Source organism: Antrostomus carolinensis, unplaced genomic scaffold (genome assembly GCF_000700745.2).
Source record: "Antrostomus carolinensis isolate BGI_N321 unplaced genomic scaffold, ASM70074v2 C13781095, whole genome shotgun sequence".
In the NCBI taxonomy this organism is placed as follows: Eukaryota; Metazoa; Chordata; class Aves; order Caprimulgiformes; family Caprimulgidae; genus Antrostomus; species Antrostomus carolinensis.
In genome coordinates, this window is record NW_010356326.1 from 1 (window position 1) to 11,949 (window position 11,949).

Consider the following 11,949-nt stretch of genomic DNA (forward strand, 5'->3'; position numbering starts at 1 on the left):
TTTTTTTTTTTTTTTGACACTTTCTAGTGCTAGTATCATCTTCTTAAATCAAGGATAATTTGAATTAATATTCTTGCAATGCCAGTACCTCTTTCTGTGATGTTCTTCAATGGAAGTCTTTGTGCAAGTGGCAAATACCAACATGAAAAGTATACACGTGGTGGTGTTACGCACATGTCTGGAATACTGTTGCCATTTCTGTCCTTATAGGTACAAAATATGATGGGGAGTGTCTGTTGACAGTATCACATGCATACTTACCATCTCGTATGTTACCTGTAATCAGTCATATCTCCTACAAGAGTACTGCACTGACCTTTCCAGTGCATGTCTAATTGTGACGTTTCATGCCTAGGTAGCTCTGTGTTGGAATGGGAGCCATCACTGGTGGAGCAGTCATTAACTTTATTTGATATTATTTGTGCTTTACATTGGGAAGAAGGGTATTTGTTTGGAATTTCTTGCCAGCTGGATGTGTTAGAAGTGTGGACAGCTGTAATGTGGTGGTGCAAGCATAAGAAACTGATAAGTTGTTTCTTTTGTTATAGCAACTGCGTGAGCTGATTGCTGAGCACAAGCCTCATATAGATAAGATGAACAAAACTGGACCTCAGTTGCTGGAGCTGAGCCCAGGAGAAGGTTTTTCTATCCAAGAGAAATATGTGGCAGCAGACACCCTTTACAGTAAAATTAAGGAGGATGTCAAAAAGCGAGCACTGGCACTGGATGAAGCCATTTCTCAGTGTACCCAGGTATCAATTTAAGTTTAAAGTATAATTGGATGCATTCAGATGGAAAGATACACGGACGTTTTAATCTTACATGTATATATCAAGACTAAACTGCTGTTTTATCTGTATTTTTCAGCCTAATGGCCTATAAATGTTCATATCTTTGCTTATGGCATTAATTTTTCTATTTCCACAAAGGGTTATAATTTTATATATTGGTCAGTATTATGACTATTGCAGTTGCAAAATGTTATTGCTTCTTAATTTTGAAGTAAAAAAAAAATAATTTGGTATAAAAAGATGGGGTTTTATTTTCACTTTTTCCATGTTCTCTTGCTCATCTGTTACCAGCTGATGCTTCGTTGGTATATGGGTGTCACTGTTGATCAGTTAACCTGAGTACAGTTTTATCTCGAACTTGGCAGCTTTAGTTACAGTCTGTTACCAGTGGAACTGGAGGGTAGTTTGGCAGTGGTAATAGCATTTGATCTTCATTGCAGACCCACAAGAACTTAATGTGACATATGCATCAACTGTTACGTAAAAGTACTGCGAGCAAAGTTAGATCTCACAAAATGTCATCATAAGCATAACATTCAGATCAAGTCCATTAAAGCTGTGTATCTTAGGTTCATCAGCCTATGCAATGAACCTTGATATTGTTAGGTAACACATTCTAGAAACACTTAAATATTAGGTTGATTTTCATTAAACCCAAACTGAGATTCTTTTACTCAACCCCAAATTCAGAAGCGAACTTAGTAAAACTGTGTGTGTGAACCCGTACAAAAACCTGAACCTTTTTTTCTATACTGCTGTTTTTATAGGAAATTCCCCTTTTTCTCTGTTAGCTGGAAATTAAGTGCTACATTCTGCTCAGGTCTAAAACAATAAATAAAGAAATACACCTTAAAGTTCTCAAGTCTGTGTTCTAAATAATTTTTGTCATAGGTCATTGTACTTCATGTCATATTCCCAGCCCCTGCAGACCGAGTTTAAAAAGCTAAGGAAAAAAAAGTGACATCAGATATCATCCTGCCTTTGAACTTATTATAGCCATTATATTATGCTTTAAGTTACTTTAAACACCCTCCTTATTCACACCTTTGAAAGATGCCTGATTATTTAGATTTAGTGTTCTTCTTTATGATAAAAGCTCGGTCCTCCTCCTGTTTGGAGCTGTGCATTTGAAAATCAAGTTAATTACTTACAATTCGAGTCCCTGGTTTGTGTGTGATCAACACTAATATGTTGTATTGGCTAAGTACAGAAAGCAAGAATGAAAATGCATTCTTTAGTAACAACTAGAATATAATCAGATGTTGAGAAAATACTGAATTATTTATGCAATACTTTGAAGTTCATTTTATATACATAAATGTATACGCAGGTGGCAGAGCAAAACATTGTAACGCCCAGAATGTAATTTTATATAATCTTTTTTCATTAAGGAATGTAAATCTATATTATCAGGGCTCTGTACTATGATGGTTATGTCAGTGTTTGTCTAGACACTCCTGGAAGAATAATGATTTAACTTTTCAGGTTTAAAATTATATTAAATTGCATTATGTATCAAAGGCAGGACGTAACTTACGGAGCCAGAATAAGAGGTTGTCATGTCTTGCATTTTCTTCCTTTTAAGTTCTAAAACACTTTGTCTCATTCATTGAAGTATGAGTACAAGGAGGCTGACTGAATGCACTGACAATTTTAAAGTGTAATACAGGTGTCCTAAAATTAGACCTGAATGTTGCCAATTTAATTTCAGTTTTTATCACTTTTGTAAGGTTTTGTTGCCAGAATCAGTTTTTCAGAAGTCTTGAACATGGGGAGGCTACTTATCATTTGTAACACATTTTACTGGCTTGTATGATATTCACATTTCTAACAAAAACACCGAGTCCTTAACTTTGGTCACAGAGTCTGATTTGAAGTGGGTTGTATGGTGGGAAAAAGTAATTACATTCATATTGCCTATTCTTTTGAATAGAAAGGATGCAGCTAATTGTTCACACAAGGTAATCTTGTTCTGCTGTGTTCTTTCCCAAGTGTAGTCAAGAGGGCTTTTTGTAGATCCTGGAGGATCATGAAATGCACCCACAATTTATTAATTTCTTTAATTTCAAAGGGGCATGGTGATGACATATTTTTTGGAATCTCTATGGATCTGAAAGCGTGTAGTAAAGGCTAACTTTGGACTTGGACCCAAGAATGAACCGTGTTAACATAGCTGTGATTGTCTTTCTGGGCATGTACCTGAGCTCAGTTAAATGTGCTTGAACGTAGTACATGCTGCTGTGTGCTTTTAGTTGCAGAAGGGCACTAACAAATGTCTTTTTGAATGACCTTACATATCAAATTCTAATTGGTGGTTATGTGCCAGTATGTTGGTCCTGATATAAAAATGTATGTATTTAATATTGAGGTAAATATCTTTTTAAAATGATACAATCAAAAAACCCTGGCTCTCCAAAATAAGGTATACACTACTGTATGAATTACACAGGACTAAATGCAAGTAGGTTCTGCCATATGTATAGTGTCTTCAGATGGAATGTCTCAGGATTGAACCCAGACTTCATAGTAAAATTCTTAAATATGAGAGGAAGTACCATTTTGCGAGGTCATTTTTGTAATTTGGACATTAAAAGAGAGGAAGAACTATGAAGGGTGGTATTGCAAGTTGGACATAGATATGTTGGATAGAGATGTTAAATGTGTTAGTTTTAAACCTTTTTCCAAGAGAATTTCAGGTGCCATTTTTCAGTTGCCTTCTTTCTAATTTCTCTGCCACTTCTTTCTGTTGTTTATCACCCACCCAGTTTCATGACAAGATAGATCCAACTCTTGAGAGTCTGAAACGCATAGTTGAACGTCTGAGGCAGCCACCTTCGATCTCAGCAGAGGTTGAGAAGATTAAAGAGCAAATCAGTGAAAATAAGAACGTGTCAGTGGATCTGGAAAAACTTCAGCCGGTGTATGAGACACTTAAACAGAGAGGGGAGGAAATGATTGCTCGCTCAGAAGGAGCTGATAAGGATATATCTGCTAAAGGTAGTAGATTGAGGAAAGTTTCATGTAGTGGAAATGCAGCAAGCCGCAGCATATAAAAATCTTAATTTTTGCTGACCACTAGTCTGGAGGTTGTGTTCTCCTGGAGAAAGCTGCTAAAGATTTATAAAAGCAAAGCATTTGTTTAAAATAATTCATCATGGATGTGACCTTTGTTTTATTTTTAAAGGCCATGTTGATTGTTTCCACTTAACTTTATAAGGAGTCCTGTAAAGAAACAATTTTAGAGTCTAAATTTTAAAATGTCCACATATGTTTCTGCTGTAGAACTATAGAGAGATTTATAGTCAAGAATTGTTTGCCAAGGTAGTAATCTAGTTGCTTTGTTGTTTAGCTGTTCAAGATAAACTAGACCAAATGGTCCTCATTTGGGAAGATATCCAGACCTTGACTGAGGAAAGGGAGGCCAAATTGTTGGATGTAATGGAACTAGCTGAAAAGTTTTGGTGTGATCATATGGCTCTTGTAGCTACTATTAAAGATACTCAGGACTTCATTCGAGAACTGGAGGGACCTGGAGTTGACCCATCTGTAGTCAAGCAACAGCAAGAAGCTGCTGAGGTCAGTAGAAAGTACTTTGTTGACTTAAAGTATTTTATTTACAGTATGCAGAGAAAAGACAGAATTACTATGAAATACCACAGGAGAATTTAATTTTTTTTAGTGACCAAGAGGGATAATTGTATAGAAATTTACTATAATGATATCTCAAGAGTCTATGGAAAATAACATGTATCGGTGCTTAATTGCAATGAGCATGCAACAAGTGTCTGTCATTATATTTACATACCTGTTTATAAACGTGTATATAATAAGCATGTCAGTGAGACTTTCAAAAGTTACACATACTTTAGATTCCCTGGGTAATATGTAACATCTAAATGAAAGGTGTACAGATGTATTATGCTCTATGTATTACGCTCTGAACCTGTAATTATTTATGCTGATAGTTAAAGATTTGAAGGTTAAATGATAACCCCTGAAAAAGAAAACACTCTGATTAAAGAAATCTAATTTAAAACTTCCTGTTTATTTTTTAAATCTCATACAAAATGACTGATGTCAGTTGATTCCACTCTGACACAGCAAAGGTATGCTTGTACTTTAAGCATCCAATTTTAAGTCCAAGTGACTTTAAAGAAAACAAAGGTCAGTTCATGCCATGTTCTATCTTGAAAGCAAGCTGTACATAGACTATTAAATTCAGTATTAGCAGTGTTGGATTTTTTTCTCTTTGTAGGCTGCTAAAGAAGAAATTGATGGACTGCAGGAAGAACTAGAAACAGTCATAAGCCTTGGCTCTGAACTTAGAGCTGCTTGTGGGGAGCCTGACAAACCTCTTGTCAACAAGAGTATAGATGAGGTATGGGATGTGCAGGTGCTTATATCTGTTATGTTAGATGCCTTTCAGCTGAAATTGGTATATCCTTCTGTCCCCAAAAAATTTTGAAAATAAAAATTTTGAGGTAAAAACAAGATATCCCTGAAGCCTTTATGTTAAACTAAGGTTTACTCCTCAGGTAAAGGAATCTTGACTCAAATTAGATTAGAATGTACAGACAATTTTATTTTATTGATTTATGGGTTAAAATTTTTGTAAAAGGCAGACAAGTTTTTTGTAAAAATACTCACTATTAATACAGTAGCTACTAGCTACTTTTTACAAAAGTAATGCTAGAATAAATTTCAGATATATCTGTTTTATGTCAGGTTAGACTTCTTAACTGAGACAATCCTGTTTAGATGACTATGGAGTGCTTTTAATTTCTCTAATGTTCAGCAATGTATGTTTCTTTTAAGCTACCTTTTTATAATGATGGAACTCCAAAGGATTTAATGATAGTATTTCCCGTCTTAACTATAATCCCTATGTTAATAAAAATATTCAATAATCAGTATTGAAGTTTACAGCTTTAGTAATCTAGAACCTCTAGTGTATTCTGAAGGAAACTAACTATGCAGTGTTATGGAGAACAAGAGAGTTAATATGGACTGAGTACGAACTTATAACGCTTAGTTTATTGGTGTTATTGATCAGTGAATAATTAGTGAATGCACATTATACAGCAGTAAAAATCTTTTGTCCATTGGAATAAATTGCACTTACTTGCAGCTGAATTCTGCCTGGGATGCCTTAAACAAAACATGGAAAGAACGGGTGGATAAGCTTGTTGAAGCTATGCAGGCGGCTGTTCAATACCAAGATGGACTGCAGGTAAGATGGTGTGATATACCTAACCCAGTCTTGAGTCAGTGGGTTTTGATGTGGTTGTAGTAGAAAATGCCATGTGATTGGGTAAGTGGCAAGTAGTGTATCACTCTGATTATAGTGACTGTTTTCTTCAGCAGGCGGATGTTTTTTCTTGGTTGGGTTGGTTGGTTGGTTGTTGTTTTTTTTCATTAAAGAATAAATCTATTTGGGTTGTTTTCTTCATGTAGTTGTTCATATATTGCACTTTGTTTACATTCAAAATTAATGTCCCCTTGTTTATTGATAAGACCAGAGGTTTTTTGGTATCACACAAATTCACAGTATTCCTACTCCCACTTTCTTTTGATAGTCAGTGCTTAATATGATAGGTGAGTTAAAGTTGTGACACATTTACATGATCTGAAAAGAACAAAATACAGGTCCATATAGTCACTTGCTGCTGTTTTCTTGAAGGACAATGAAAGAACTTCAATTTTATTCAGCCTTTCTTATAAGTCAAATATTTAGGTTTTACTGTTTTAAGCAAAAATATACTATTAGCATAATGTTGCTGGACCATTATACTCTTAGTATAATTTATCCAATCACAATACTTTAGAAGATTATTTACTTTTTAAATCTGTAGGTAAATTTTCTACTTTTTTTTTTTATGATATCTTTTCTCTATATGTACTGTATTTTTTTTCTCCATATAGTTTGCATGTTTTGGCTGAGTGGCCTACCTCATATCTTTTGTTAGTAAATGGCTGCAAAATTGAAACATTTGAAAAAATTCCAAACATGGTCAGATTTTGCAAAACTATTTTTTTGCTCAGTAGAATTATTGTCTTTCTTGCTTCATTAAATCTTTAAAATTAGAGTTTCACATGACACTGAGGGCAGTTGCTTGTGTGTTCAGGGCAGATCAAGCAGGAGAACATTCCTTAATAATAATGTAACATGCTTGTTTTCCAGTGCACCCTCACTATGTATTTTTCTCCAAGTTCTCTGATGTTCATACAGCTCAGGAGTTGACTTGTAGGGTTATATTGGGAACATTGCCATTGGTTTAGGTACTTAAGTGTATTTCCTGTGACTTTACATTGTACATCCTACAAGCTTGGTACTTTGTGAAAGAACTGTATTTAAATGCCTTTATATACTCATTTCAATAGACAATATGAAAACTGTTTTGGGCAGATTGTGAGCTGCAGCTGCCTCATCCTGTTGAGCTTGTTGGAGGTAGTTTTCCTTTTCTCAAGCAGCTGTTCAGCAGTGGGCAACTCTGACAAGCCATCCTAAGCCTTTCTCAGTAATGAATCACAGATAATGGGCAGAAAGAAAAGGGCCTAGCAGAGGGTTTTTTTCCCCTCTGCAATTACCCAGATTGATATAGTTGTTCTAATCTGTATGTGGAGTATTCTTGAGGTTGTTTTGCATTGTATCAGGAGCAAAAGTAGTAGCCACAAAGCCTCAGAACTGGGGAGACTTCATTTGTTTTTTAAAGTTATAACTGCATTATCCTACAGCAATTCAGTCAAGCTCAGTTACGGCCCTTCACTATCTACTGTGTACTGAATGGGTCGTGTTCTGTGCTCTTTGCACAGATAACATTATCCTTCAAAGGAAGTTTGTTTGTAATCATCATTACCATTCAACTACCTCCTTCCATCTTTGCTCCAAAGGACCGCAGAAGAGTTTGTCTTGTATTTACATTTCAGGATATTCACAAAAATTGATAATTTTACTCAAGGAGTACTTCGTGGCATGAATAGTACTGCCAGAATATTGCTGCTAATAGTTCAGTCTTGCAGCATGTACATTCTCAGAACCATTGCATGGAATACTTTAGTTAACATTTGATCCCTTGTATTGCAAGGAAATCTAGGTTTTGATGAAGAAAGCAATTTTTTCAGAGAGCACAACAATATTGTTCTCTGGAGTAAAAATAGCAAATTCTTACGTTTTACTTAACACAACTTTCAAATATGAGGCTGTTTTTCTGCTCATCCTTCAATTTGATGCTGTGATTTTCAGGCACTATTTGACTGGGTAGACATTGCTGGCAGCAAGTTAGCATCTATGTCTCCAGTTGGAACAGATCTGGAGACAGTGAAGCAGCAAACTGAGGAACTTAAGGTATGAACTAGTGATTTATTTAATTTATATTTTCATCTGTCTGCATTTTTCTGTGTTGTTTAGTATTTTTCTGTATTTTTCAAGAGTCAAAAGCAATTTGCATTTTCAATTTCTAGTAAAAAGAATGTGTATGAAAATTTCAGATAACATTTCATTGCAAACTTTTCATTTTAAAATGCTGTCCATTTTAAAATATATTCCAGATTTTGGTGGTACTCCATTTTATTTTGTGAATATGTTCTGATAGCCCAGAAACAGCATTCCTTCTCTTTCAAAGGCTTTAAGATTATTATGCGCAGGGTTCTTTTGCTATGACTTTTACATTTTCTGGTTTCTACAATAAGCAACTTCCTTGAGGCTCTGAGAGAATGTCTCCAGAGCTTTACTTTTGCCATTATAGGCTTTATCTAAGTGCTCACACAGATCATGACATTCTCAATACACGAGTAAGCTGAAAATCAAAATTTCAGGCTGACTTAGAAATGTATCTCTATGGATCTGTGACTGAGTATGTTCCTGAGGTTGGCAGGCTGTTATGCTATATATAAAAAACAAGGATGTATAATCATCAGGGAATGTCCTTGGTTTTGTTGTTCACTTGTACATTTTTTGGCTATGGACAGGTTGTTTAATCTGTCTGTTTTATGGTGTAATTTCAAATGACCCATAATCTTACATAGTTCATAAGAACACATATAATGCGAGTTGTATTCAGACTGCTGCCCAAGCTGCGTGTACGAGAGAGGGTGCTCTACCACGAGAGCCAGAAGTTACTCAAGATATGTTCTACCTCTGCCTTTTTTGCAGACCAGGTTGATCATTGGAGTATACCTTCCTATTGGGCATAGTAAGATATTGTTGTATATTTTCAGTTAGCTGAGACTGTCTGGATTGTCAGTGTCTTGCAAGCATTTTGACCCTGGAAAACAAAACCCCAAATTTATGAAATTCAACAGTGATGCATTAGTATTGTAAATATTGCTGTACTATGCTATATTCAAGAAGATCATTAGTTGTGATATATTTATTTGTATTCTTTTTCTATTTACTGTAGCAATTTAAGACAGAAGCTTATCAGCAGCAGATAGAAATGGAAAGACTGAACCATCAGGCAGAACTATTGCTGAAGAAGGTAACAGAGGAGAGTGACAAGCACACTGTTCAAGACCCTCTCTCTGAGCTCAAACTAATGTGGGACAGCCTAGAAGAAAAAATTATAAATAGACAGGTAAATAAATTTGAAGGTGGGGGCTTTATTCATGATTTAGATTTTTGAGAAAAGCTTTTCATTATGTATAATGTTTGTATCAATTTGCACTTTTATTCCTTTTTGTTAGGAATTTACAGAACTATTTGTAATAGATGTCGAATTTTACAGTTTATTGAGTTGTTTTTATGGTTTTTAAGCCCTTAGCAGTATTTTTTTTCACTTCCTCTGTCAGCAATGCCATGTCAAATCATTATTATTTCAATTTGATTATTTGATGACATCTTAAGTAGCAGCTGAAAACATGTTTATATGTGCAAAAGTAATATTAGCTGCTGAACTAAGCACTTAAAAAAAATCCTTAGTAGTAAACTGCTTCAGTGCTCTTTCCTTAAATTATGAAAGTGAAAGAGAGATTTAAAGATGCAGTGCTTTGAAGTGTATTTTTTTTTTTCTAAATTGAATCTTTTCATGACAGAGAAAAGGTTTTAAAAGATCATGCACTGAATTGCATTTATATTGAAATCATGTTTTAAGTGATGAAAAACTACTGTCATATCTCTGGTAAGAGAACCTTCAAACTTAACTCTGCTCTGGTTACATGGGGTCTTCGAAGGTCAGGAATTTAAGCCTGGAATGTAAAGCTTCATAGGGGAATTGCTAACTCAGCTCTAACTATAAAGCAGTTGCTTGTGTTGGATGACTGTTTCTCCCTGGTTTTTATGCTATCATATTCATGGACTCCGCTCTGGATTATGGTGACTAATGGTAATATAAGCCAATTCAATAGCATTGTGAAACCATTTTATTGTTAATTTTATTTTTACTGTAGCACAAGCTGGAAGGTGCCTTGTTAGCCTTGGGGCAGTTCCAGCATGCCCTGGATGAGTTACTGACGTGGCTGACGCATACCGAAGACTTGCTGAATGAACAGAAACCTGTGGGTGGAGACCCCAAGGCTATTGAAATTGAACTTGCCAAACATCATGTATGTAATTATGAAGAATATTAACTAAATGTTCTTTTGATGTTTCTTAGTGATGAGTCTTGTAGTAAAATTTAGCACTTGATAAATAATTCTCTATAGAGATTTTCAAGATGCACATTGTAGCTGAAATGCAAGCTTGGAATAACTAGTATCTTTCCTCTCACTCCTCCATGTTCTTTCCTTCCTTACATATGCCATGCAAGTGGCATAGGTTTTAGCCAAAAAATGCAGCTCATCCTAGTCTCCTCCTTTATTCACCTTAATTTGACCCAAGGAATTCAAAAGTTACTGAACCTGCTACTCTCCCTGAAGCAATAAACTCCTTGATTAGTTCTGTTCAGGCTAGGTCTCACACATGACCATTACACGTCTTTCATTCTTCCTTCTCAGAAAACACTGATTTGTTTTGAATTCTGAAAAGTTGTGTCTTGGTTGGGTACAACTGACACAAAGAATGCTTTTCTGAAAAACTGTAGGGGTATCCATGCCTCCATCTTCTTCTCTTCATTACATACACTGTAGGGTAATTTTTTAAAATTTTTTTTTGAGTATTTTTACTGTTAATTGTGACTTTGGAGCCCATAGAAGAATGTTTCTGATGTGCCTTGTTTTTTTAAGAGTATCTCCTAGGAGCAAGAGATCTCTATGTCTTTGTGCTGTTCATGATAATGTGTTCTTTCTAGGCCTGAAGATTTCAAACTAACCTCATAAATCTTCACCTTTCCTTTGAATCTGTCATTTAATTTTTGGCCTGCATATGATGTGAAAAGTATTCAGAGTCCATTTTGGATTTAGAGAGAATCGATTGAGATTGACAATACACAGATGGTGAAGGCATTTTCATTGTTTGTGGTTATGCAGCTTCTGAAGCCTTTTGCGTGGTTAGTTGGAACTTGAGCAGAGTATCTACATGCCCTGTGTGACTACTGTTAGAAATAGGCCCTTAAAAAAAAATAAATTTACAAATCCAACTTCCACTCCATGAACCTTTTATATTCTTATCGGACGGAAGTGTTTTACTACTGAAGAAACATCCAGACATCATTTATGACTTCATCCACCTTCAGTGCTGAAGGAGCTCAGCAAACACATGAACGAATCTACTTCCTTTTCATAAAACAGAGTTTACAGGTTAGAAAGTTCACACAGGAGTGCATCCTGTGGTAGCCTGGAAAAACATCCATCTCTTGAATAACTTTGGAAAGAATAGACCTTGTTCTCAGTGAGACCCAGCAGGAAGGAAGGGCTAAGATGCTTCTGTGAATATCCCTTTTTTTAACCCTGTTAGGAAAATAACTAATATCTTCCAGTGCTTAGCTTAGAAGAAAGCAAGCAAACACGATGCATGTTTTGTGTACAAGGGCTACTTGTGACTTGCTGTTTCATCAACTGCTCTGTGTAGTTTATTTAAAAGTTCCTTTGTATTTTTTTTCCTCCTGTATCTAGATTGTGTGATGGTTTTGACAAATGGATTTCTGAGGGCACATAATTTGTGAAAAACCAGCATTTATGTGAAAGAACAAAATAGTGGTTGGAGATAGATGATCATATCAGTGGGGACAGACTTTTTAATAGGACTTGTAGTGGTAGGACAAGGAATAATGGTTTTAAACTAAAA

The 11,949-nt window shown here is 35.4% G+C and overlaps 1 protein-coding gene across 1 annotated transcript; it reads left to right on the forward strand.

Annotated features, from left to right (window-relative positions):
- Positions 1-548: 548 nt before the first annotated feature.
- Positions 549-10,331, forward strand: LOC104531694 (dystonin-like; the record flags this gene model as incomplete). The annotated part of the gene is made up of 8 exons (XM_010176670.1): positions 549-752; positions 3,557-3,788; positions 4,141-4,367; positions 5,047-5,169; positions 5,920-6,021; positions 8,035-8,136; positions 9,191-9,364; positions 10,176-10,331. Coding segments are annotated over 8 exons (1,320 nt in total), but the record flags the coding sequence as incomplete, so codon positions are not given.
- Between the last annotated feature and the right edge of the window lie 1,618 nt (positions 10,332-11,949).